Source organism: Populus trichocarpa, chromosome 2, assembly GCF_000002775.5.
Source record: "Populus trichocarpa isolate Nisqually-1 chromosome 2, P.trichocarpa_v4.1, whole genome shotgun sequence".
Classification (NCBI taxonomy): Eukaryota; Viridiplantae; Streptophyta; class Magnoliopsida; order Malpighiales; family Salicaceae; genus Populus; species Populus trichocarpa.
The window spans coordinates 1,076,498-1,098,192 of record NC_037286.2 but is presented as its reverse complement, the minus strand read 5'-3'; the positions used below and the strand labels follow the sequence as shown (position 1 = coordinate 1,098,192).

General features: G+C 35.5%; 6 protein-coding genes across 6 annotated transcripts; 1 reads left to right on the top strand and 5 right to left on the bottom strand.

Annotated features, from left to right (window-relative positions):
• The first annotated feature begins 682 nt into the window (after positions 1 to 682).
• Positions 683 to 2,389, top strand: LOC7496909 (UPF0496 protein At1g20180). The gene is made up of 2 exons (XM_002301916.3): positions 683 to 801; positions 994 to 2,389. The coding sequence occupies exons 1-2, from the start codon at positions 753 to 755 to the stop codon at positions 2,121 to 2,123; spliced, it is 1,179 nt and encodes a 392-aa protein (XP_002301952.2). The 5' UTR covers positions 683 to 752; the 3' UTR covers positions 2,124 to 2,389.
• A 475-nt stretch (positions 2,390 to 2,864) lies between these two features.
• Positions 2,865 to 5,062, bottom strand: LOC7496908 (uncharacterized). Its single transcript, XM_002300654.4, has 6 exons — positions 4,759 to 5,062; positions 4,612 to 4,660; positions 4,401 to 4,527; positions 3,712 to 3,782; positions 3,546 to 3,618; positions 2,865 to 3,223 (listed from the first exon to the last, which is right to left on the bottom strand). The coding sequence occupies exons 1-6, from the start codon at positions 4,940 to 4,942 to the stop codon at positions 3,110 to 3,112; spliced, it is 618 nt and encodes a 205-aa protein (XP_002300690.4). The 5' UTR covers positions 4,943 to 5,062; the 3' UTR covers positions 2,865 to 3,109.
• Positions 5,063 to 5,704: 642 nt separating this feature from the next.
• LOC7496907 (peroxidase 64) lies at positions 5,705 to 7,214 on the bottom strand. The gene is made up of 4 exons (XM_002300653.4): positions 6,947 to 7,214; positions 6,668 to 6,856; positions 6,368 to 6,530; positions 5,705 to 6,286 (listed from the first exon to the last, which is right to left on the bottom strand). Exons 1-4 carry the CDS (start codon positions 7,151 to 7,153, stop codon positions 5,892 to 5,894), a joined length of 954 nt encoding a protein of 317 aa, XP_002300689.2. The 5' UTR covers positions 7,154 to 7,214; the 3' UTR covers positions 5,705 to 5,891.
• Positions 7,215 to 9,905: 2,691 nt separating this feature from the next.
• Positions 9,906 to 11,658, bottom strand: LOC7496906 (expansin-A11). Its single transcript, XM_002300652.4, has 3 exons — positions 11,188 to 11,658; positions 10,778 to 11,099; positions 9,906 to 10,677 (listed from the first exon to the last, which is right to left on the bottom strand). The coding sequence occupies exons 1-3, from the start codon at positions 11,327 to 11,329 to the stop codon at positions 10,371 to 10,373; spliced, it is 771 nt and encodes a 256-aa protein (XP_002300688.2). The 5' UTR covers positions 11,330 to 11,658; the 3' UTR covers positions 9,906 to 10,370.
• Positions 11,659 to 14,841: 3,183 nt separating this feature from the next.
• Positions 14,842 to 17,631, bottom strand: LOC18096087 (probable 26S proteasome non-ATPase regulatory subunit 3). Its single transcript, XM_006386104.3, has 9 exons — positions 17,505 to 17,631; positions 17,333 to 17,420; positions 17,033 to 17,220; positions 16,716 to 16,835; positions 16,487 to 16,632; positions 16,249 to 16,303; positions 16,060 to 16,170; positions 15,607 to 15,846; positions 14,842 to 15,475 (listed from the first exon to the last, which is right to left on the bottom strand). The coding sequence occupies exons 2-9, from the start codon at positions 17,406 to 17,408 to the stop codon at positions 14,966 to 14,968; spliced, it is 1,446 nt and encodes a 481-aa protein (XP_006386166.2). The 5' UTR covers positions 17,409 to 17,420; positions 17,505 to 17,631; the 3' UTR covers positions 14,842 to 14,965.
• A 422-nt stretch (positions 17,632 to 18,053) lies between these two features.
• On the bottom strand, positions 18,054 to 21,107 carry LOC7496904 (probable 26S proteasome non-ATPase regulatory subunit 3). The gene is made up of 9 exons (XM_002300650.3): positions 20,951 to 21,107; positions 20,771 to 20,870; positions 20,474 to 20,670; positions 20,171 to 20,299; positions 19,924 to 20,069; positions 19,666 to 19,720; positions 19,477 to 19,587; positions 19,015 to 19,254; positions 18,054 to 18,882 (listed from the first exon to the last, which is right to left on the bottom strand). The coding sequence occupies exons 2-9, from the start codon at positions 20,856 to 20,858 to the stop codon at positions 18,370 to 18,372; spliced, it is 1,479 nt and encodes a 492-aa protein (XP_002300686.1). The 5' UTR covers positions 20,859 to 20,870; positions 20,951 to 21,107; the 3' UTR covers positions 18,054 to 18,369.
• Positions 21,108 to 21,695: the final 588 nt, after the last annotated feature.

The following is a 21,695-nucleotide window of genomic DNA, read 5'->3' as shown; positions in this document are numbered from 1 at the left end:
ATCCGCAGATGATCTACATTTTTTTAAAAAATTAACAAATTAGTGATTGTAATAATTTGTTAATTTGATGACTCATCAATTCAAGACTTGACACAAGTTAAGTTTCAAAATAAATCAAGTAATAATTGACCCGGTCAGATGTGATAGGCCAACTCACAATCTAGTTGACTCTATTAAAATCTAATTTGATATTTTAAAATAATATCATTTTAATTTTATTTTTAATTCAAATTATATTGTTTTGAATTGGTCAGGTTAACATTATTTAACCCATGACTCAAGAGTTCAGTTAGAATTAATAATTTAGATAATTAAAAAAAAAAATTAGAGTAAGTCATAATATGTTCCACGAAAAAAAGGAGAAGATAATAATATTATACGTAATTGATTTCAAGCTAATAACGTATGAGAATATTTTTTAAAAACAAAACCTAGCTATATCGTCTCATCTCATCTTGTTCTTGCTACCACCATTTTTGCTTGCAAAAGCTCTGTCTCAAGGCATTACACGTAAGGTAAACACAGCGTGTGAGGGATGTTATCGTGTGACAAAAGCTATTAAATAACGAAACGAGGCGGTCCTAATTACTTCCACGTGGACTTTCTTTATCCCTGATCATTTCTCATTTTTTTAAAACCCAAATTTCTCAATATATATATATATATATATAAATGTGCCCCAAAATTCTTTAATCGAACTCTTAATCTATTTCAAGAAACCATAAAAAAGAAAAGGAAAGGATTTCATCAACATGACAAATCTTTTGTGGGCTAAGATAAGATCTATCTTTTCAAGGGCAGGTGTGTTTCAACATCACCATGTCTTTCTCGAGCTGATTTCCATCAAAATCCCATGCATATTTTGGAAAAATCTTTATTCCATGTTTTAGTTTCTAGAAATTGTTGATTCAAGTTGCTTCATGAGTTTTCTAGTTTTGATCCTATTATTATTATTTTACAGTTTGATTCATGATTGTTGCTTTCTGGTTTCAGGAAGATCTCCAAAGGAACGTGGCAACAGCTTAAGCAACAAGCTGAACGTTAATGAAGAGTACAAGGAAGCTTTCAGGACGAAGTCTTATGTAGAAATGTGGAGCAAGGTTCAAGACCAGCTAAGAAAAACGAGCATTGATGGAGTTGACAAAGTCGCCTCACCGTCTGATCCATCTCTTCCTTTATATCATCACCTCTCTGACTATCTATTTGAACCACAACAGCAAGAGACACTCAGAGAGATGATGGGAAGCTTAAAGTTTCATCACCTTCTGGTTGATTACTTTGAAGCCAGCTCAAAAGCATGCCATATTTGTGAGTTGCATCTCCAGTGCATCCAACAAACACGAGGTAATTATAAGAAAATTAGAAGGGTAATCAAGTTAAGCAAAAGGGTGCATGATTCTGCAGACTGTTCAGATAAGATTCAGGGCGCTATGTTTAGAGAGCTGGCTGCTTATGCATTGTTAGAAAATCCGTTATCGATGTTTTTTAGCACTGAAAAATTCCTTGATTTTCATGACGACAACGTGGTGTTGCTCCATGGATTGACTTCACAAAAGAAAAGGATTATGAGGAAAACGAAGTTCAGAAGGATTTGTATTAGGGTTGGAGGAGGATGTCTTGTGATATCACATACTGCACTTCTAATTGCCTTGCTTGTAATTGCAATTCATAGCATGGCTGGCATTGTGGCTGCACCAGGACTAATGGGTTGCTCGTTGTATGCATTCAGAAAGCAAATCAAGTTGGTTCATCGAGGGCTTGAGAAAAGCAGGTTTGAAAAAAGACTTGGCGCACAGCTAGATCTTGCTGCCAAAGGAATTTACATATTGATCAATGATTTCAATACCGTGAGCAGGCTGACGAGGAGCTTATTTGATGAGGTCGAACATCAGAAAGCTCTTGCTGATATGTGTGTTAGGAATAACAAGCCTGAACTATTGAAAGAGGTCGTGAAAGAATTTCACATTCACGACTCAAGCTACCTGGAGCAGCTAGAAGAGCTTGAGCGACATATCTACTTGTGTTTTCATACCATAAATAGATCCAGAAGGCTTGTTATGGACAAGATAATGGTTGCATCCAACAACAGTACAGCTGATGATCATCAGCAAAAATTCCCATGAAGACGAGGACAATATTAGGATAGAGATAGTGGCAGCAGGCGATATTTGGTGTTACAAATACAATACAGGATCCACATAGAAATTGCTTCTCCCCTGGCTCGGCTCACCTGGACTTTTGTTTTCAAATAACGTCAAAACAAGGCACGTCCAATGCCAATTGTTAACCCTGTATTCATTAATACAATCTCTATGGATAACCCAACTTCCAGCATATTATGCTGACGCCTGATGAAATCTACGATTAATCTATATTCCCTGTTAACATATTCAAGAAGTCTGTGTTTTTCTGCTTGAAAAATGTATTAAATTATTTTTTTTAAAAAAAATTATTTTTAATACTACCACTTTAAAACAAATCCAAAAAAGGCACATAAAAATTAATTTGAAGCTAAAAAAATTCAAGAATTTTCAAAAAACACGGTATAATCGCAATCCCAAACACCCCCAAAAATATTTTACTTCTTTCATAGTCAGAAATTACTTTGCATATTTAGCATTGTCCGATTCTCGTCAGGTATGCCTAAAGTGAATATTTTGATATAATAAATTAAGAGAAATCATCAGTAAATGTAGAAATAGTTCTCTAGCAACCTGACATGTTCTATTGCCAAAAAAAAGCTGTTTTCTTGGCATCCCAGGCATTACCCATCAGGTAGCGTAAGCTCAGTCACGCATCATTGTGCTACTTGTGTAAGCTATACCTCAATGTCCAGTATGACGAGGCTGCTTCCTATCCGCGTATTAGCAAAAGAAGCACAATCCAATTTACTGTTCTGCTTTATTCTATTTGTGGAGGAATAAAATGGACTGATAATTTAACGAGATACAATATGGGGGGAGAATTACAATTCGTCAAATTGGTTTGGAGATTAACATGGAGGGTGTGGCCCATCAAAGGAACGGATGACCGGAGGAATTCCACATGAAGCTCGGCAATTCTTGTTTTTCTCCAATGCCATAAAACTTACCTAAGCACCCCTGACAGCTCAGCTCCCTTCTCTCAGTTTCTTGTATTCTTCAAGGCCCAACAATGAAGCTTTGACCTTCAGCCAATCTGCTGGCTTTGGCATGATAATGGCAATGTACCCTTCCCTGTCTGTCTGCAATTTGGTCAGGAAAACATCTGATAAATTTAGATGCTGATACGATTATGTCTACCTAGGTATTTTCCTACATTTCGACACAAGATATGTAAGGCTACAATCAGCACCACACCATCATGTAGATTTCCAGTACATTGGGCCTTATTTTGGCACAAGTTGCTATTAACTAAAAAAGGGCAAATCTTGTAAAGAGCACATGATAGTTTTCTCTGAAGAAAGTAAGAGGGAATATTAATTGATCACTAATTCAATAATGAGGTTCCTATCTGGAAAGACACTTGCATCTGAGATATGGTATGCATGGAAGAGTAAAACTTACTGAAGAGTTAAGCAATTCTGGCTGTTTGATTAGTCTGTCATTCACTTCCAACAGAGAGCCTTTAACACAACATCTGTCAAAAATCAACAACAAAATTCAACTCCAATATTAAAATGAAGTTAGGTGGGGGGAAAGGGAGTGTGGACCTGAGAAAAAAAAGTTGTACCTGACAATATAAGAATCATTCTGGGTGCAAACTTTACACAGAGCAGTATTAGACTCAAAGTGCTGCGCATTCTGCAAAAGAAGATCTCTGTTGTTAGTAAAACTTTGCTAAACAAGTATATAAGAAGATGAATCAACTCCTTATCCTAACTGCATCGTTACAAAACAGAAATCCGACTGGTCTCCAGAAGCATTTCCCTCCAAAGCAGTCACATTACCTCTCAATGCAATCAGCTCAGATTTCCAGTTCTGCTATGTAAAACTGGCCGATTGCACTTCCAATGATACGAAACCCATGAAACCAATGTGCACAAAATGAAACAGTGCCGCTAAAAGAAGTGGAAACTAACTGATTTTTAGATTTGATCATCTTATTGTTTCAGTGAATGACACTATAAATCCAAATTAGATGGTGGGCTTCCATTATCACTAAGCATCCAAACATCTAGAAAACCTAAAAAAAAATTAAAAAAATCTTAATGCTTTCAACCATGTTAGAAATTTAAATTCCATTATCCCCATCAATTTAAAAGCCAGCAAGAGGCCCTTTTAAGAAACCAACCAGGCTCCTAGTAATGGGATTTTCAAAAGGTCTAGTTTTTACCAATTTCTTCATACAATTCGCTAAATTCTTAGGAAAGTTGCTCAATTTTTATACAATAAAAGAGCTACAGCCATAAAAGAACGGACCTTCTTTCGCTTTCCGGTGACCTTAATGCCACTACGATCAGACTTGCCAACATTGAAATCAACAACCGTTATCCCTCCTTCATCCTTAAAAGCCACATGGGTCCGAGCCAAACCAATCACACACAACCTTTTTTCAATCCCAAAAACAAAACACAATTAATTCAACAATCAATCAAACCCTACAAATTTAAAACAAGAGTTAAAATACTACCCATTGGCATGCCTATAAACGTACTGGTCGTGTCCTGGCTTCACAAAATCTGATCCAAAATCCCACAAATCAAGCAAAGTATTAGCTTTCTTAAGCATCATAAATTAAACAAAAAACAAAAAAGATAGAAGTGTAGAGTTAATCAACCTGGAGCAAAATAGGAGACGAAGTTGGTCTGAACTGAAGAGGGAGGAGTGGTAGGAAGATCACGAATGTCAGGTAAAAGCAGCTTATGCAACTCTTCTTCTTCTTCCTTTAGTTCTTGGTCTAGGTTTTGAGTGGGGTTGTTTCGTACTGATGATTTTTCAAGATCGTTTGCTTCATTATTCATTGGAATCTCTAGAGAGGGGAGACAAGAGAGTCGACTTTGGCAGCTCGTAGGTTACAGTTGAACAGTCCTTGTCTGTCTCTGATACTTGTTACGGCTGTACAATATATCTTCTCGGCAATTTTTGGGGGAGGGCGTTTTGTTAAATTTTGATTTTTATAAAAAAATATAAATATATTATTTTAATACATTTTAAAATATAAATATATTTAAAAAAATAATCTTTTCTACACTTTTAAATATTTTCTTAAAAAATTAACTAACTTGATCTCAATAATAATTCCAGCCTTCTAGATCTACAAAACAATCATTTTAAGATCATTAATTTTAAATTTATGTTGATTTAATCCCAAAATAAAAACACCTCATGGACGGTATATTATTATTTTGAGATTAACTTTAAAGTTTAGATTAAAAAATCTAATTATATTAATTTTTTTCATAATTTTAAACTAAAATTAATTGTATATCCGAACCAAATTGATAAATTGAATTTAATTTTATATTTTTAAAAATTAAATAAAACCAATTTAATTCATATATTCTTTTAATTAAACTAAACTGAATATTTAATTTACAATAGTTTTCTTGAAATGGTCTGATAATCTCAATAACTATCCAAGATAGTGCTATGAAATTCAATTATCATTTTTTTTTATAATAAATGTTATTGGGTTTGTGAGCATTTTATTATTCTATTAATGAAGTGATGGACATGAAGAATTTGAAAAATCTTTGTCGGATGCAAGGATAGAGAAAAGAAAAAACACAGAAAAAAGGAATTCGTTTCACTAAAATATCGATCGAACAGACAGGCAAGCTCGCAAACAATAGCTTCAGATTAACTTGATCCCTTGAAAAGAATGAACTTGATCACGCACAACATGGAATAAAAATTACAAAACAATATTTTGATGGATAGTAGTCTCGCTCACACTCCCATGAATCCACATCATCTGACCACTTTACAGTCTAGCCTGATCTCTTGTCCGCCACTGATGCTACTCATCTTTATCATGGACTTAACAAAAGCTTTTTCAAACATCTCTTGGGAGCTAGCGAATTTAGAAACCAATGCCTTAGTTTCTCTTGTTGAGAGTAGAGCTTGATCTGAAGAGAAAAGACTATTTCCCTGGAGTAGCAACTTGTAGTAAACATTGTCGAATGTGGTTGTTGAAGAGTCCATTGTAGCACCTGCATTTTTTACCTTATTGTGTGCAGGACAGACACTCCTTAGACTGCTTCCAAAAGATGGGTTCAAAGTTGGATCCACGTCGAGAGTCGCATTGAAGCTGTGGATTCTGTTCTGGAATGATGAACAATGAGAGAACCCAAGAGTGTGACCTCCTACACTCATACATGTTTTTGATCAGCTGTACGATTTTGTAATGGATCGATGTTTTCATGATGGGCCATTGAATATGTTACCTGAGAGAGCTACTAGATCCTTCAAAGAAAGACCTCTTTGGGAGAAGCTTTGCTGTAACTGGGAAATGTTAAAGGTGGGAGCTGGTAATTGCCTGGTTTCGCTTGCCTTCGAAATTCTTCCATCTTTTCTTCCTTTTGGCACATCCCAAGTGGGACCTCCAGACTAAGACATGCACACACATCAGATATCAATAATCTAAGCCAAGGTTGAAGGTTATAAGTTAATAGACAGTTGCAATAGCACAGCTGCCATTATCATCACTGTTACTAAGTTTTTGTATTGTTGGAGGGACTAATTACCAAAGCTACTGCATCTCTTGCGGCAAGAGCCAAAATATCAGCACAAGAAACCACGCCAGGGCACAAAGCTTCCACCGCTTTCTTTGCATTATCAATAACATAAAATGCATGCAATGAAATGTTAGGAGGCCCATCTTTCTCCGCTTTGTTCTTACCCTTGGATGCCAAGAGTACAGAAGCATCACAACCCTTCAAAATGCAACCAAAAGGAAATTAAGTAAGCTACCATTAATTTTTAAAGAACTGATGTATGTAACTGTAAACAATGTCAGTAATTACTCTAATAAAACAATCATGAAACTGCATCCGAAGCAGTGCAGCAGGAACTGTTTTGTCATTCATCATTGCCTTCTTGACAGCATTAGTAACAGCAGACTCAAGCTTAGGGCAGGTCTGTTCATAGTAGTTTGAGCTCAGGGCACTGACAGAGGAAGACATTTGGAAAATGACCAGAAGAGCAAATACAAGACCAGCCGCCGCCGCCATTGTATCAAAAACTTTGAATCGAACTCCTTATTCTTGATCCTCTGTTATCTATGAAACTCAACTGAAAGAGATAGGTATTTATAGTAGAGACTCAAGAGACAAGACTTGCATCGGGGTTGTTAGTAAGGGATATGGTTGTTAGCAAATTTGGTGATCAAGAACCTTATTAGTGGAGTAGTGTTGAAGCATGCACCAAAAAAACACAACCCTTGTCACATTTTTGTTGTTTGTTTCATTCTTTTAAAAAGAAAGTTGATGCTACACTGGAGGCTTGCATCTTGACTTCCGTTCTAAAAATTATTGGACAGCATTTCAAGCCATGTTACATTTGATCACCAATCAATGATATTCTTTTTGTTGAAGTAGTGTTGAAGCATCCTTAATTATGAGAAAACAACCCATTTCTCGAGCCTTAATCAGCTAGTTTGAGCTTATTACTCTTAACTTGTGGCTAAAATTCATGTTTTATATTAGCTAGTTTTTACATATTAGCATTAGATTACTATCTTGAAATATTAAAGAGACGAAGATTGTGGAAACAGAGAGGACGTATTCCTCTTATTATACCCTTTTGTTTTAAAATAATAAAAATTCATTTTAAAATTCATTTTAGAGAGAACTTATTTTGTATATCCATATCTCTTCAACCAAATACTTTTTTTCTTTTCATGCAAGCTCAATTTACTACTTCTGTTTAATGAAAATTGAGAATGGTCTCATACTGGACGAACAGTTGAGACCAGGGGAGCATGTAGGTGGCGGCCCGGATTACCTGCTTACAACTTTCTTCAAGCAAGATTATAAATACGTAAAGTGCGATTACTGGAGTAGAAGAAACTAACCCCACAAGAGCTTTAAAAGAATATGTTTGGTGGATGAGGTTGAACAAACAAAGGCATTCTTGCATAATTTAAGCTTAGTCAAGCTTTTCCAGCTTTTCATGGGGTATCTATGTATTCTACGGGTCTGAATCAACAACCTGATAAACTTCAAGATTATATTTTCGAATTTATATTTCATTAACGACCTTGGAAGTTGAAATCATCAATAGGTTCAATCACTTTCAGATTGTACTGCAGGAGACGCAAGTTAGCTGGAGGAATTTCAAAATTAAACCCTGTAATTGCTGTTTTTAATTATTATTTTTTCTATTTTAGTGTACTTTGATGTCTTTAATTACAAAATTCAAATCCACATTTAACTTAGTCGATTTAGATTTAGACTTGAACCGGTTCAAATTAAAAAAAAAAACAAAAAAAAAACCTTACTGGTCTAATAAAAATCATGAATTAACTTGTTGATCCAGTCGACTTCGCTTGATTAGCACCAATAACGGAAATAGAGGGGTTATCCCCTACAATTAAATTATTTTTCCAACCCCTTCCTTAATAATATTTATAGTTTTAATCCAAATGGTAAAACAATTGAAATCTTAGCTTTTTTTAATTTTATTTTTTGACTCCATCCCTGATTAGCACAAAACCCGACCCTTAACTCATTAATTTTTTTTAATTAAAATAATGTTATTTTAATTGTTTTTTCTTAATTTAAGAATCAACTTGTGAGTCGTGTTTTATTTCAAATCGATCTGGAAGAGGTTTTATAATTATATTTCAATATAAAATTAATGCAGCTATTATATATTCCAACATGATAAGGATGAATAAGATTGTATCTTCAATATTTGAAGGGATTTGCTTATATTACAATATGATATGAGTTAGGGTCCGTCAGTCCAGCCATGGGCCAAGTGCTACCATGTCGAGTGTCCTGACCCTTTGATAGAGTGGAATATAACTTTTAGTCCTTGTTGTTTATGAAAACAAAACCCACTAATTATTTAGTTCCTGAAGTGCAAAAGTTGATTTAATTGACCATGTTTAGATTAGTATTTTTTTTTCAAAAATGATCTTATTTCTTAATCAAAATTTACCATATTGCCTTCTTCTATTTCATTTCTTCCATTTAAAAAAAATAAAAAAATTATTGAAATATTAAAAACATGAAATTAAAGAAAAGGATTGTTATAAAGGAATTTTAAAATATGAGGATTAAATGATGTAGTTTTTAAATCACAATGAGAAATTAATTAGTTTGTGTTTTTTCAGAGAAACTTAAGTGAGATCCAACATTATCAACTCAAAGAATTTTTTATTTTTATGTAAAACAACATCGTTTGTGTTTTTTAAACTTTATGTTTGTTGAAATGATATTGTTTTATTTAAAAATAAAAACTCAAAATAATATTATTTTATGATAGGCCTGATTTAAACCATTTACTTATAGGTTAACATAGCTAAGGAGTCTTGGACCGGGTCAACTATACTTAGCAAAGTAGGGATATAATGGCTTAAAATGGAAAGCTTTGTGCTCAGATTGACTTCTAACCCTGAAGCTTGCGATAAGTTACCTGGATCTATTATGTTGTGATTATTTTTTATTTTAATCTTAGATCAGGCTCATTTTTCGAAAGAAATCATATTACTACAGGCTGGAAAAGAAAAAAATTTCGCATGGTTAAGCGGAGGTTTCCCGTCGCGTTAGCGGCTGAGGACCGAAGAGGAGGGGGACTCAAAGACCCGATAAGAAGTAGGAACAGTTGGGCCTCCAAACACTTTGCAGTCCAACAGCTATATTTTCTTAATTTTCTTGGCAAACACTGAAATACAAGGATGAGAAATATAACCTTGAACATATCCTGTGCCTTCTGGTTCGTGAAACATTCCTGCAATGCGTTTCCATGTCGAGCAAAAGCGAAAAACAGTCATCAAATCTATTGGTGGATCGATTCTTCTATCTCATAGAATCATGTTACAAGCATATGAATTGGAAAAAGAAAAAAGAAATCTTTTATTTTACAAGCTTAAGATAACCCAGATAAAGTTATTATTTATATGATTAAGCTGCAAATTGATTGCGCTTCTTATTAAGCCGCAACTATATACTACTCTGCAAATCCCTGATCTCCAAATGTTCCGTGTCGAGCTTAATTTGCTTCCTTGGATTGGAAAGCACAACAGCTCAGGAGCAGCTAGCCTTGAGTTCATGGGATCGCCTGATCCTCACCCTCCCTCTTCAAAGCACAATCCAGAGCCAGAACAGTACTGTCCCGGCCAACATCAAGAAAAAGAAAAAATTGTGGCGGGCTGCTCTAGTAAAATTATAAGCACGCCTCAGCCAATTTAGAGGCTGAACTCTAAAGCTGCTGATGATTAATTTAGAACTGTACTGAGCTTTGGAAAGTCTGGCCAAACCCCCAATTTGCTGGAACAATGTCTGTAAAGAATCGAGTCTGTCCATCAGTAGTTGTGACCTTAAAGGACAAAGATTGGCCATTGAGATAAGCATTAGATTGCCAATTAACCCCCCAGTTTCTTGACATTGCCAGCCAGCCTGTTTTTGAGCCTTTAATGGACACAGATTGAATGGATCCAGCTCCAGCTACATTGGTAATCAAGACGAGCTCAAAGTAGTTTCTTCCATTAATAGTGAATCTGACTCCACCATGCTTCTTGCAAGGAACCCTGCAGCATTAAACCACATAGAATATTTGATTATATATAAAAAAAAAAAAAATTGAAAAAAGAAAGTATAGCCAATGAATCTGATTAGTACTATACATACTTTTGGAACAAAACAGGCACGATCCCTCCCCTATAAATACCAATCTTTTCCCAAGCAGGCTGGGCCATATCGAAATGCTGGAGGGGAGGGTTGCACCAGCCTCCATTGTTGTTTGGAAGAGCAAAATTCGGGGGGCAGAAATTTGTTGCAGTAATAGTCACAGACCTCCCTTTAATACACCATCTGGAATCCGTTTGAAAATCACACATAATTCTGTAGCATTCTCCACATGAAGCTCCATCATTGAATAAAGCAGTGCTTAAAGCAGCAGTCCTAGTCCCATAACCAGTAGAATACAAGTTTCCATATCCACAAGCCCCTCCTGCAGGAGTGAAATGTTATTAGCTGTTGTGAACCCAAAAAACCATAAAGACAAGAAAAGATATACGAAGTGTAGTTACATTACATACCCATAGTTCCTGAGGCATCACTGCCTCCATAAAATGTAGCATGACCTTTCGTCCATCCTGATGGGGCAAATGCATTAACATTGATAGCAAAATAGTTGCAGAATTGCAGCCAGATTGCAAATGCAAGAAGAAGTTTTCCCATTTCTTGAAAAGATAAATACTGCAGAAACAATGATAAGAGAATGGAGAGTGAGGATTGCTGATAGCTAGTGTATTTACATTTGCAAAGACAGGAACCGCCTCTATAAATAAGGTAACAGATGAGGCAGACTTCCTTGACGCAACATCACATGTGACCTCTGATAAACTTGTAACACTTATTACGCTTGAATTATCTCTGAAAGAATGCAGAATTCTGAACCTCATTCAATTATTCCCACGTTCTCATACTCTCTTATTGCATGTCCACATGCACTCACCCAACAGAGAAGCCGTGAAAAAATCAAAATCCACAAGACAAATTGCTTCTTTTAATTGTTAAGTTGGTGGTATTTGACAGCATATATATTTTTTTTTTCGTAGATCATATCATATTGCCTCACATGGCAATGCCTTGACCCATATGATGCAATGATATTAATCATGTCTCATGAGCACATGACTCGCATTCTTTTTTTTTACATTGGACGGTGATGTGTTGGTATATCTATCTCCTGTTTAGATCTGTTTATTCAAGGTTTTAGGCTCAAGCAAATCATCATGATTTTTACTGTTAATTAAATTTATCAAAATTAAAGCACCCAACTCCATGTAGGGAGGGATTACTGATCATTCTAATATTTCAATAGGCTAAGTTTACTTTAATCAGAAGGGCCTAATTGTTTTTTATAAAAAAAACATAACTAATGTTGATGAGTATGTTTAGTATTTTGGTGGATGATATTTTTTAAAAATAATTTTTATTTGAAAATATAATAAAAAAATTAAAAAAAAATTTCTTTTATTATTAACAAATATAAATCATTAAAATATACAAAAAAAATTTGACTGTTTTATCAGCAATAAACAGGTAATTGTGACTAATGTTAATGAGTATGTTTGGTATTGTGGTATATGATATTTTTTAAAATAATTTTTATTTGAAAATACAATAAAAAAAATTTTCTTTTATTATTAACAAATATAAATCATTAAAATATATATATAAAAAAAATTGACTGTTTTATCGGAAATGAGCAGGTAATTGTGGGAATGGGATTAAGAAAAAGTAAAACAATTGGGATTCGGTAATCGTACAAGTAGGAACTACGTGAAGTTGAATCAATCAACAAGCACATTTCCATGTAGTTGATTTGATATGATAATAAAAAGTCAAAAACAGAACATGGACTCATGAGTACATTAGGAGTTTCCTTGTTATGTGGCAAAAATGATTGGAATCATATGGTCCACATGAGATTAGCTGATCGGACGGGAGAGATTCCTGTTTTTCGATTAAAAAAATATATATTGATTTACGAGTATATTTCTATGTGGTGTGGGTACATAGATTAGAATTCGGGATCTCTCGTTATTCGTTTTGTCCCTGGTCCCTTAATCTCTTGATATGATGAAACACCTGGAAACAAAGACATGACCGAAGTACCTTGGTCTTCCTGGACTTCTGTACTATGCTCGGTTCTTTAATGTGGAGTCATATGACACGTCAGGCCTAGTTATAGAGACCAGATTGGGAGCTTGGAGGCTGTGGCTCGATTTGTATCCATACCACTTCTCTTGAAGAGGTTTCGGGTGGGTTTGACCCTCTCTCTTGTAGCGTAAATGTCTCGAGTCTCCTTCGATATATCAGCCACCCATTTGCATGATCAATCTTAGCTTTAATTGCTCCATCACGGATGGCCTTTGCTACAATGTTTTCGACTAACATCAGGACTAGACTGCGCAACATCAGCCTTGTAATTTCTCCATCACGGATGGCCTTTGCTAAACTTAGGCACAGAACAGTTAAAAACACTTACAGATTACTTTTTCTCCTATTTTTTTCAACAAGCGATCCATAAGAAATGATCAGAAGCAAATTCCATACCTGCTGACTTGAGCGTGATCGGAATTTTGGTGCCTTTGACCTCAATTTCTCTGCCTGATCATATAGGTTGTAATGCAGGTAATTATGAAGCAACAGATTGAGAAGTGTTTCCTACAGCATTGTCATTGTATCACATATGAACTCTTGAATTCCAAACAGAAGCAAAATTCAGAAAATCTTGAATTAAAGTTTTTCTGTCAGATTCTTCCTCAAGCGATTCGAAATCTGAACCGCTCGTGTTAAGTTCAGAAAACATCCGAGCTATGCGCAATATATGATACTATAACTATCAAGCCTGCTAAAAAGAATTGGAAAAGAAAAACACAAAGCAGATCGATCATAGCTTAAAAAAAAACATAATGTAGATTAATCGATGTGAATATAAGAGTTGCTAACTTCGAAGAGTGGCCATGATAGTTCAGCTCGAATATATAGCAGCGGAGTTGCTGCTTATCTCTGAATCCTTAGACATTACTGCTGAAATTTGTATGAGACGTTAAAAAACTATCTTATCTAAAAGTTTAAACTGTTAAATGATGGATTAAGATATGATTTATATTATTTTATAATACTCTTTTAAGAAAAACTCTTTGGTCTTAAGACTTGCATAGGCCTACACTACAATGTATTATTAATTAGATTTTAATTATAAGAGAGAATGAAAGTGGTGAGATTCGAACTCGTGACCATTTGATCATTAAGACTTTAATTTCATTTCATGTCAAAGAACTATCTCAACTCAAAAGCTTAAGCTGTTAGGTTGAGATAGTTATTTGACATGGTATCAGAGCCTTGTTGATCAAGGGATCACGAGTTTGAATTTCATCACTCTCATTCAATTTCATAAAAATTAAGCGTAAAGTAGTGTAAATCTGTCCGAAAGGCTTTCACTTGAGATAATATATTAGAGAATTATATAAATTATATCTTATATCATCACCTAATAGTTTAAACTATTGAGCTGATTTGATTTTTTCACATGAAAAATAAAAAAATTATGAGGTAATGGTGGATTTAGGGTTTTATTTTGGTAAGTGAAATGCAGTGAGTAAATACTGCAAGTATTAGTTAGCTGTGGAGCCGGAGAGAGCTAGCTCTAGAACGGTTGGAGTTCATTTTGGTGCTTTAGGATTTGGAGCAAGCTCTCTATTCGTTTTTTTTTTTTTTTTCTTACCTTTTGTTATGTTGTTTTGATGGGCCCACAAGTAGACTTATGCTGGCACAATAATAAAATAAAATTAAATATAATATAATAAATAAGATAAATTATTGAAAAATAAAATAAAATATTTATCTATTATCTTAATAGACCTGTGAATGGATTGAATAATGAGCTTTTGATGCTACCACAATAAGAATAAACAGTGGTAGTGAAAAGAAAGTATAATGATTTAAATTTTCAAGAAATAATTTAGTCCATGTACTTTGATGATTTTATTAGTTAGTACTTTTAGTTTTTAAAATCATAAGTTCACTGTTAATTCCTTTAGCAATTTCTAAATTATTATTTTTAATTAGATTTTTTTATTTTTTGAGTAGTAGATGAGATTCGAAATTTTAAATTAAACGAGGGATATTTTAGAAGTAAAAACAATTAAATTGTCATGAAAAACAGTACAAGGACTAAGTTACGAACAATTCCACCATGGAAATACAAGTACTTTCCTTGTGTTGCTGAAACAAGTTTATTTTCTTAGTAAAGAGAGTATAGAAAGTGGGGGTTAAAGGCCACAAACTGAGAAACATGAAGCATCATTTCTTAAGATACTTACCCCTCACCTCTTCTAATAGTTCAAGTAATTCTCCATAGAGTACTTGACTTGCTGATCTCCTATTGCCATGCATATCATTGCCTGATGGGAGGAGCAAAGCCCGGACAGTCTCATTGTACAAGTTAAGATAGAAAGAAATCCTAGAGCTGAAGGCAACCTGTGGCTCGGCTGTAGCGTAAATGTCTCGAGTCTCCTTCGATATCAGCCACCCATTTGCATGATCAATCTTAGCGTTAATTGCTCCATCGCGGATGGCCTTTGCCACAACGTTTTCGACATCTGCAAGCAGGTTTCTGGAATGCATCTTCAATTTATCAGCTACTTCTGCAAGTGAGATGCTGGAATAGGAGATGCTGATGCTGCGCAGTCCAGTCCTGATGACACTATGTTGCAGTCGAACAATCAAATTTTTTGTTCCGTCTGATATGAAAGTGCCAGCAAACTCTTCTGCGACATTACCGAACAGCTCCAGGTCACCAATTCGTACAGCCTGACAAATTAACCAGACAGTCGTAATTATGCAGAGAAATCGATAGAAATGAGCATGCTCATGTATTATCAGGCCTAAAGATCCAAACCATCGGCCATGTCAACTAAAGCACTTGAAGAAAAGTCACTCACATTTGTAAGCTCGAAGTATGGCCTCAAAGTCCTTTCCATTCCACTCTGCATAAAAACTGTCCTCTCAGGTATTTCTCCCAGTAGTAAACGAACTAGGACAGTCCACTTTGTACATTGAATTCGAAAGCCACGAGCTGCAACTGGACCTCTCCAAACAGCTTGCAGGAAACTTTCTTTTGCATCAGTATATGCCAGTCGAATCGTCTGAATCTTTCCAGTATAAAACAAGTATCGGCGAGTCTACAGGGAGCATGTATTAATTCAGGAATAAATTGGATGCACAAAACATTTTCTTTTTGTTGTTAAGTGCTCGCTACCAGCAAAAAAAGGGCCTTGTCTTTCCCCTGCTAAACTCGGGCACAGAACAGTTAAAAACACAAACAGATTACTGTTTCTCCCTCTCTTTTTTCCAACAAGCGATCCATAAGAAGTGATCAGAAGCAAATTCCATACCTGCTGACTTGAGCGTGATAGAAATTTTGGTGCCTTTGACCTCAATTTCTCTGCCTGATCATATAGGTTGTAATGCAGGTAATTACGAAGCAACAGATTGAGAAGTGTTTCCTACATCATTGTCATTGTATAACATATGAACTCTTGAATTCCAAACAAAAAAAACCTCCAGGTCGACTAGCAACAAACCTGTCCCAGCTCATCATGGTTCAAAGCGGCCACGCTATACCAGTCAAGGAGGTTCCTGAAAATGAAAGTAAAGCACTAGAGTTATAAAACAATGTGACAGGTTTGAGGTTCAATGTACCTTTCGAAAGAACGTGTAGGTTGAGGTTCCATACAAAATTACAGGTTCAAATTATGCTAATTTATCTCTCTTACAGGTTCCGAGATAGACAAAGTAACATCAAGATAAAGATCTTCTTACCAACGAATTTCAGCAAGATCACCTGAGACCTCATAGCTATACGAGTAATAGAAATACAGCCTAGCTGCTAGAACACTAACAGAGTCAAGCTCTGCCATGTTTAGGCTCATCACTCGAGTAATGCCATCCAATGAACAAACTTTAGCCTGAGAAGAATAGATCACACACCACATTTACCATACATACAAGAAAGTAAACCCAGAAATACATCATCCGAATCTAATATAACCTTATTATATCTTTTCTGATCAATCAGAAATATCAGCACAAGAAAGTAACAGTAAAACTCAAGCTCTAGCGAAAATTCTATCGCGCAAACAGACATTGCAGAATCGGCTTCCTCATCTTCCTACAACCAAGAGGGGGGGAAATCGATTATATCAATCTACAGGAAAAAAAAATTTGCGTAATCACATCATTTCTCCTAATTCACTAACTTCATAGGTATCAATGGCAACATTTAGAATCACTAGCAGCCAAACATAATGTAATTAAATCATTAAAAACAATAATCATATATTCATTTACCTAATCTTGAAAGTTTACCTCGATAATTAGAAATGAAGATAATCGAGCATTCAGTTCAGAATTCTTCAAAAGACCAAAATGCAGCAGATATTGAATTAAAGTATCTTCTGTCAGGTTCTTCCTCAAGCAATTCGTAAGTCGAACAGCACGAGCTGTTCGGAGAACATCCGAGCTAAGCTCAATATGTGATACTATTTTCATCAAGCCTACAAAAAAAGAATTGGAAAAGGAAAACACAAAGCAGATCGATCATAGCTTAAAGAAAACGTAATATTGAACTACATAATAAAAATCGATGTGAATATGAGAGTTACTAACTTTCATAAGTGGAAATGAAAGCTGAGGTGTAAGATGAAGCAGTGGAGTTGCTGTTAATCTCTGAATCTGGAGACATTGCTGCTGAAATCTGTGTGAAAAATGGAAATTTGTGAGGAAATGGTGGATTTAGGGTTTGATTTTGGTAAGGGAAATGTAGTGACTTAGTACGTACCTGCAAATATTAGCTAGTGGTGGAGCTGGAGAGATCGCTAGCTCTAGAACGGTTAGAGTTCGTTTTGGTGCTTGGGATTTGACATCAGTTTCACGTTTCTTTTCATCCAAGTTTCTCCCTCTCTTTTTTTTCTGTTATGTTGATGGGTCCACAAGTAAATTTATGCTGGCACAATAATAAATTAAAATTAAAATATAATATAATATAATAAATAAGATAAACTTTAAGAAATAATTCCAATGTTTGTTTAAAACGTATATCATCTAGAGTTATTAGACCACACCGAGATTAGTCCGACTCAAAACCTAAATTACCTAGCAAGTCATTGAATCAATTTAAATTATAATTTAAAAACCTCATTTCAAGAACTTTTTTTGATGATTCAAAATAAAACCCGGCTTAGGTCAAGTTTCAAGTGGATAGATCCTGGAATTAATTCGTTAAACCGGCTTAGATTTTATAACCATGTTACGATAATATTAGGAGCAATTAGAAAAATGGATAAATTAATGGGTGGAAACTTAAATAGAGGGATCCTGTTGAAACAGCTACAGAAACGTCAAGCTAGATTTTAATCCACGAATTAGAAACAGCATATATGGAATCGGTCCGCAACGACACCAACCATAAAAGTGAATGTAGTCTTGGTAGAAAATGGTGGTCATCTACAGTCTGTCCGAGATAATCCATCCCCAGGTACATAGCATATCTAAAATGGGGATTGTAACATTAGATCAAACTAGTGATTCCACCATGGAAATACAGAGTACTATCCATATGATACTGAAACAAACATGTTTGTTTAGGAATAGGAAATGTAGAAAGTGGAGAATGAAGGCCAGAAACATGGGGCATCAGAGTCTTTCTAAAAATACGTCTCATCCTCGTCCATGAATTCTCTTGCTATTTCTTCATCAAGCACTTGGCTTTCTCTCCAGTAATCATCGGAGTCTTTCTCTTCTTGTGTCTTTGGCGGGAACCGCAGGGCCTTGACTGCGTCAGTGTGCAAGTTAAGACAGAAAGCAATCCTAGAGCTGAAGACAGCGAGTGGCTTGGCTGTAGAGTAAATGTCTCCGGTGTCCTTTGATACCAACCACCCATTTGCATGATCTAAAATAGCGTGGATTGCACCATCACGGATGGCCTTCGCTGTGATGCTTTCGACATCTGCAACAGGGTTTGCAGAGTCCAGCTTCAATTTTTCAGCAACATCAGCAAGTGAGATCCGGGAATAGGAGATGCTGATTTTGCGTAGCCCAGTCCTGATGACATTATGTCGCAGTCGAACAATCAGATTGTAGGTTTTGTCTGATCCGAAAAAACCAGCAAGATCTTCTGCAACATTCCTAAATAGCTCCAGGTCACCAATTCGTACAGCCTGAAAGATTTATCAGACTTGTAGCTGTTCAGAGAAATCCATAGAAATGAGCATGCTTTGCATATTTGTCTGGCCTAAGGACTCGAACAATCGGCCATATCAACTACAGCACTTAAAAGAAAAGCCACTCACATTTGTAAGCATGAAGTATGGCCTCAAAGCCCTCTCCATTCCACTCTGCTTAAAGATTGTCCTCTCAGGTATTTCTCCCAATAGTAAATGAACAAGGACAGCCCATTTGCTACACAGAATTCGAAAGCCATGAGCTGCAACAGGAGCTTTCCGAGCAGCATGAAGGAGACTCTCTCTAGCATCTTTATACTTCAACTGTATTGTCCGAATCTTTCCAAGATAAAACAGGTATCGACAAACCTAGAAAGAGCATTTTATTAATTCAGAAATAAGTTGGAAAAACAGATTTAGCATTTTTGTGGTAAGTAGGTGCCACCCAGCTAAAAAGTGCTATGCATTTCCCCTTTTAGATTTTGATATAGACCATTTAAACACACAAAGAAGTTCCTTCCCTGCCCCCTTTGTTTTTTTCTTTAATGTCCAATAGAGATATCAAGAAGAGACCAGAAACAAAATCCATACCTGCTGAATTGTGTGTGATTGAAATCGCAGTGCCTTTGACCTCAATTTCTCTGCCTGGTCATAGAAGTTGTAATGCAGGTAATTACGAAGCAACAGATTGAGAAGTGCTTCCTGCTTCATTGTCATTGTATCGCATATGAGAAACTGAATTTGCAAAGTAAACAACATCCAGGTTGACTGGCAACAAACCTGACCCAGGTCATCATGGTGCAAAGTCGAAATGGTAAGCAAGTGAAGAAGGTCCCTGAAAATAAAGTACAGTAGTAGCAATGTTACTTAGAAACAGTAATCTGATCATATATGACTTCCCTCCAATCACCTTATGTTCCCCATCTTACACCAGGATGTTAATGTATCTTCCTAAAGGACGCATATGTTCCATACACAAAATTATAGACTCAACTGACATAGACAACCACGTCTAGGTAAAGATAAAGTTTCACTTACCAACGAATTTCAGCAAGGTCGTCTATGACCTCATGGATATACGAGTAATAAAAGTACACCCTAGATGCTAGAACACCAGCAGTTTCAACAGCACCTCTGCTTAGGTTCTCCACTCGAACAACGGCAGCCGAGGAGAAAGCTTTAGCCTGAAAATGATATTATTAGCACATTTACCATACAATTACAAACACTATGATTCCACTCCTAAATAGACAGAAAGGGACATCAGGAAAAAAACTAGCATAACCTCATTGTATCTATTCTGATCAATCAGAAATAGCAGCATAAGCAAGTAACAGTAAATCTCAAGCTCTGGAGAAACGCGTTTTGCTGGAGCAGATGTTGCAGAATCAGCTTCCATTCCAAGCTCACCTCCCTATAACCCATATGAATAACAGCTTTAATAACCAGCCACTTTCAAGAAGACAAAATGTACATCGTCCCTCGAGATTTTATTTTTAAAAAACTTCAAAGAAGCGCCATAAAATAATCCCAAATGTAATTAAATCATTAACAAAAAATGATATTTTTCAAAACGTTTTGAAGTTACCTGATGATCAAGAAATCCAGATAGTCGGTTATGCAGCTCAGAGCGTGGAGAAAGGGCAAAATCCAAAAAAGCTTGGAGCAGATTAGGCTCTGCCAGCTTCTTCTTCAAGCTATTAGTAAGGCGAACAGCACGAGCTATATGAAAAACCTCCTCCTTGCACGAGCCAGTCTCGATAAGCGATGCTATATCCATCAAGCCTACCAAAAAAACAAAATGGGAAAACAAAACAGAGAACGGATCATAGCTTAAAAAACGTAATGTGCAATCGAAGTAAAAGCTGAGAATCGATGTGGTTACTTTTGAGGGAGCCTTCCATAGGCGAGGTGATGGAATTAGAAGGAGCGGGGGTGCTGGAGGTGCTTTTTATCTGGGCTTCGGTGGACATTTCTGCTGAGACCTTTATCAGAAGTGAAAATATGTGAGGAAATGATGAAGTTAGGGTTTTATTTTGATGAGCGAAATGTAGCAAGTTACTACCTGCAAATCTTAGCTAGCAGTGTAGCTGGAGAAGCTCTGTAACGGTTGGGAGCTCGTTTTGATCCTGGGGATGTGGCATCAGCGTCACTCACGTTTCTTTTCATCCAAGTTTCTTCTGTTTTTTTTTTTTTGTCTATTTAGTGAGTGGATGAATGGGTTGTTCTGTTCAAGTTACGAAAAGATTAGGAAGGCGATGGGTTTTAACGATTGGGTTATTTTATTTATTATTTATTGGATAAAAAAATTATATATTTATATATCATCCAACAAATTTTAATTATTGGATATTCATTATTTGATTATTATTTATTATTCAATAAAAAAATAAATATATATATATATATATATATATATATATATATATATATACTGATAAAATTATAAAAATTAAACATATATATGTGTTTTATATCAAATAATGTATGTATTATATTAGATTAAAAAAAAAAATGTTCAACATATATATATTATATTATTCGGATTGATTCAAGTCAGCATTCATCAAACTCGAGTTAAATTATCATTCCTAGAAAAGAACCCAAATTAATGAATTCTCAAAATTCAATATCAGAACCAAAATGCAAGTCTCAGGACAATCCTCCTCTGAAGCAGTGAAACTAGAAATTTGATACATTACTTCATTTTTTTCTTTTTTTGATAATATTAGCGATATTTCATTTGACTGAATATGAATACAAGCAGCCGAACTTTCTGGAGTGGGATACATACAAGCCCGGGAAGACCT

Bases quoted from the DNA above. Each gene is read 5' to 3' on its own strand.
- LOC7496908 (XM_002300654.4), bottom strand. From the start codon at position 4,942: ATGAATAATGAAGCAAACGATCTTGAAAAATCATCAGTACGAAACAAC. The intron at 4,661-4,758 runs GTTGATTAACTC...ATTTTGGATCAG, and splicing joins CGTCTCCTATTTTGCTCCAG to ATTTTGTGAAGCCAGGACAC. The intron at 3,619-3,711 runs GTACAACTTTTT...GATTTTTGACAG, and splicing joins AATGATTCTTATATTGTCAG to ATGTTGTGTTAAAGGCTCTC.
- LOC7496906 (XM_002300652.4), bottom strand. From the start codon at position 11,329: ATGGGAAAACTTCTTCTTGCATTTGCAATCTGGCTGCAATTCTGCAAC. The intron at 11,100-11,187 runs GTATGTAATGTA...TCACTCCTGCAG, and splicing joins TGATGCCTCAGGAACTATGG to GAGGGGCTTGTGGATATGGA. The intron at 10,678-10,777 runs GTATGTATAGTA...TTAATGCTGCAG, and splicing joins GTGCCTGTTTTGTTCCAAAA to GGTTCCTTGCAAGAAGCATG.
- LOC7496907 (XM_002300653.4), bottom strand. From the start codon at position 7,153: ATGGCGGCGGCGGCTGGTCTTGTATTTGCTCTTCTGGTCATTTTCCAA. The intron at 6,531-6,667 runs GTAATTAGTCCC...TGCATGTCTTAG, and splicing joins CAAGAGATGCAGTAGCTTTG to TCTGGAGGTCCCACTTGGGA. The intron at 6,287-6,367 runs GTAACATATTCA...GTATGAGTGTAG, and splicing joins GGATCTAGTAGCTCTCTCAG to GAGGTCACACTCTTGGGTTC.
- LOC7496909 (XM_002301916.3), top strand. From the start codon at position 753: ATGACAAATCTTTTGTGGGCTAAGATAAGATCTATCTTTTCAAGGGCA. The intron at 802-993 runs GTGTGTTTCAAC...TTCTGGTTTCAG, and splicing joins ATCTATCTTTTCAAGGGCAG to GAAGATCTCCAAAGGAACGT.
- LOC7496904 (XM_002300650.3), bottom strand. From the start codon at position 20,858: ATGTCCACCGAAGCCCAGATAAAAAGCACCTCCAGCACCCCCGCTCCT. The intron at 20,300-20,473 runs GTAACTTCAAAA...TATGGGTTATAG, and splicing joins CTGGATTTCTTGATCATCAG to GGAGGTGAGCTTGGAATGGA. The intron at 19,588-19,665 runs GTTTGTTGCCAG...ACAATGAAGCAG, and splicing joins ACCATGATGACCTGGGTCAG to GAAGCACTTCTCAATCTGTT.
- LOC18096087 (XM_006386104.3), bottom strand. From the start codon at position 17,408: ATGTCTCCAGATTCAGAGATTAACAGCAACTCCACTGCTTCATCTTAC. The intron at 16,633-16,715 runs GTTATATTAGAT...TATTCTTCTCAG, and splicing joins ATCAGAAAAGATATAATAAG to GCTAAAGTTTGTTCATTGGA. The intron at 15,476-15,606 runs GTGAGTGACTTT...TTAATTTGTCAG, and splicing joins CATACTTCGAGCTTACAAAT to GCTGTACGAATTGGTGACCT.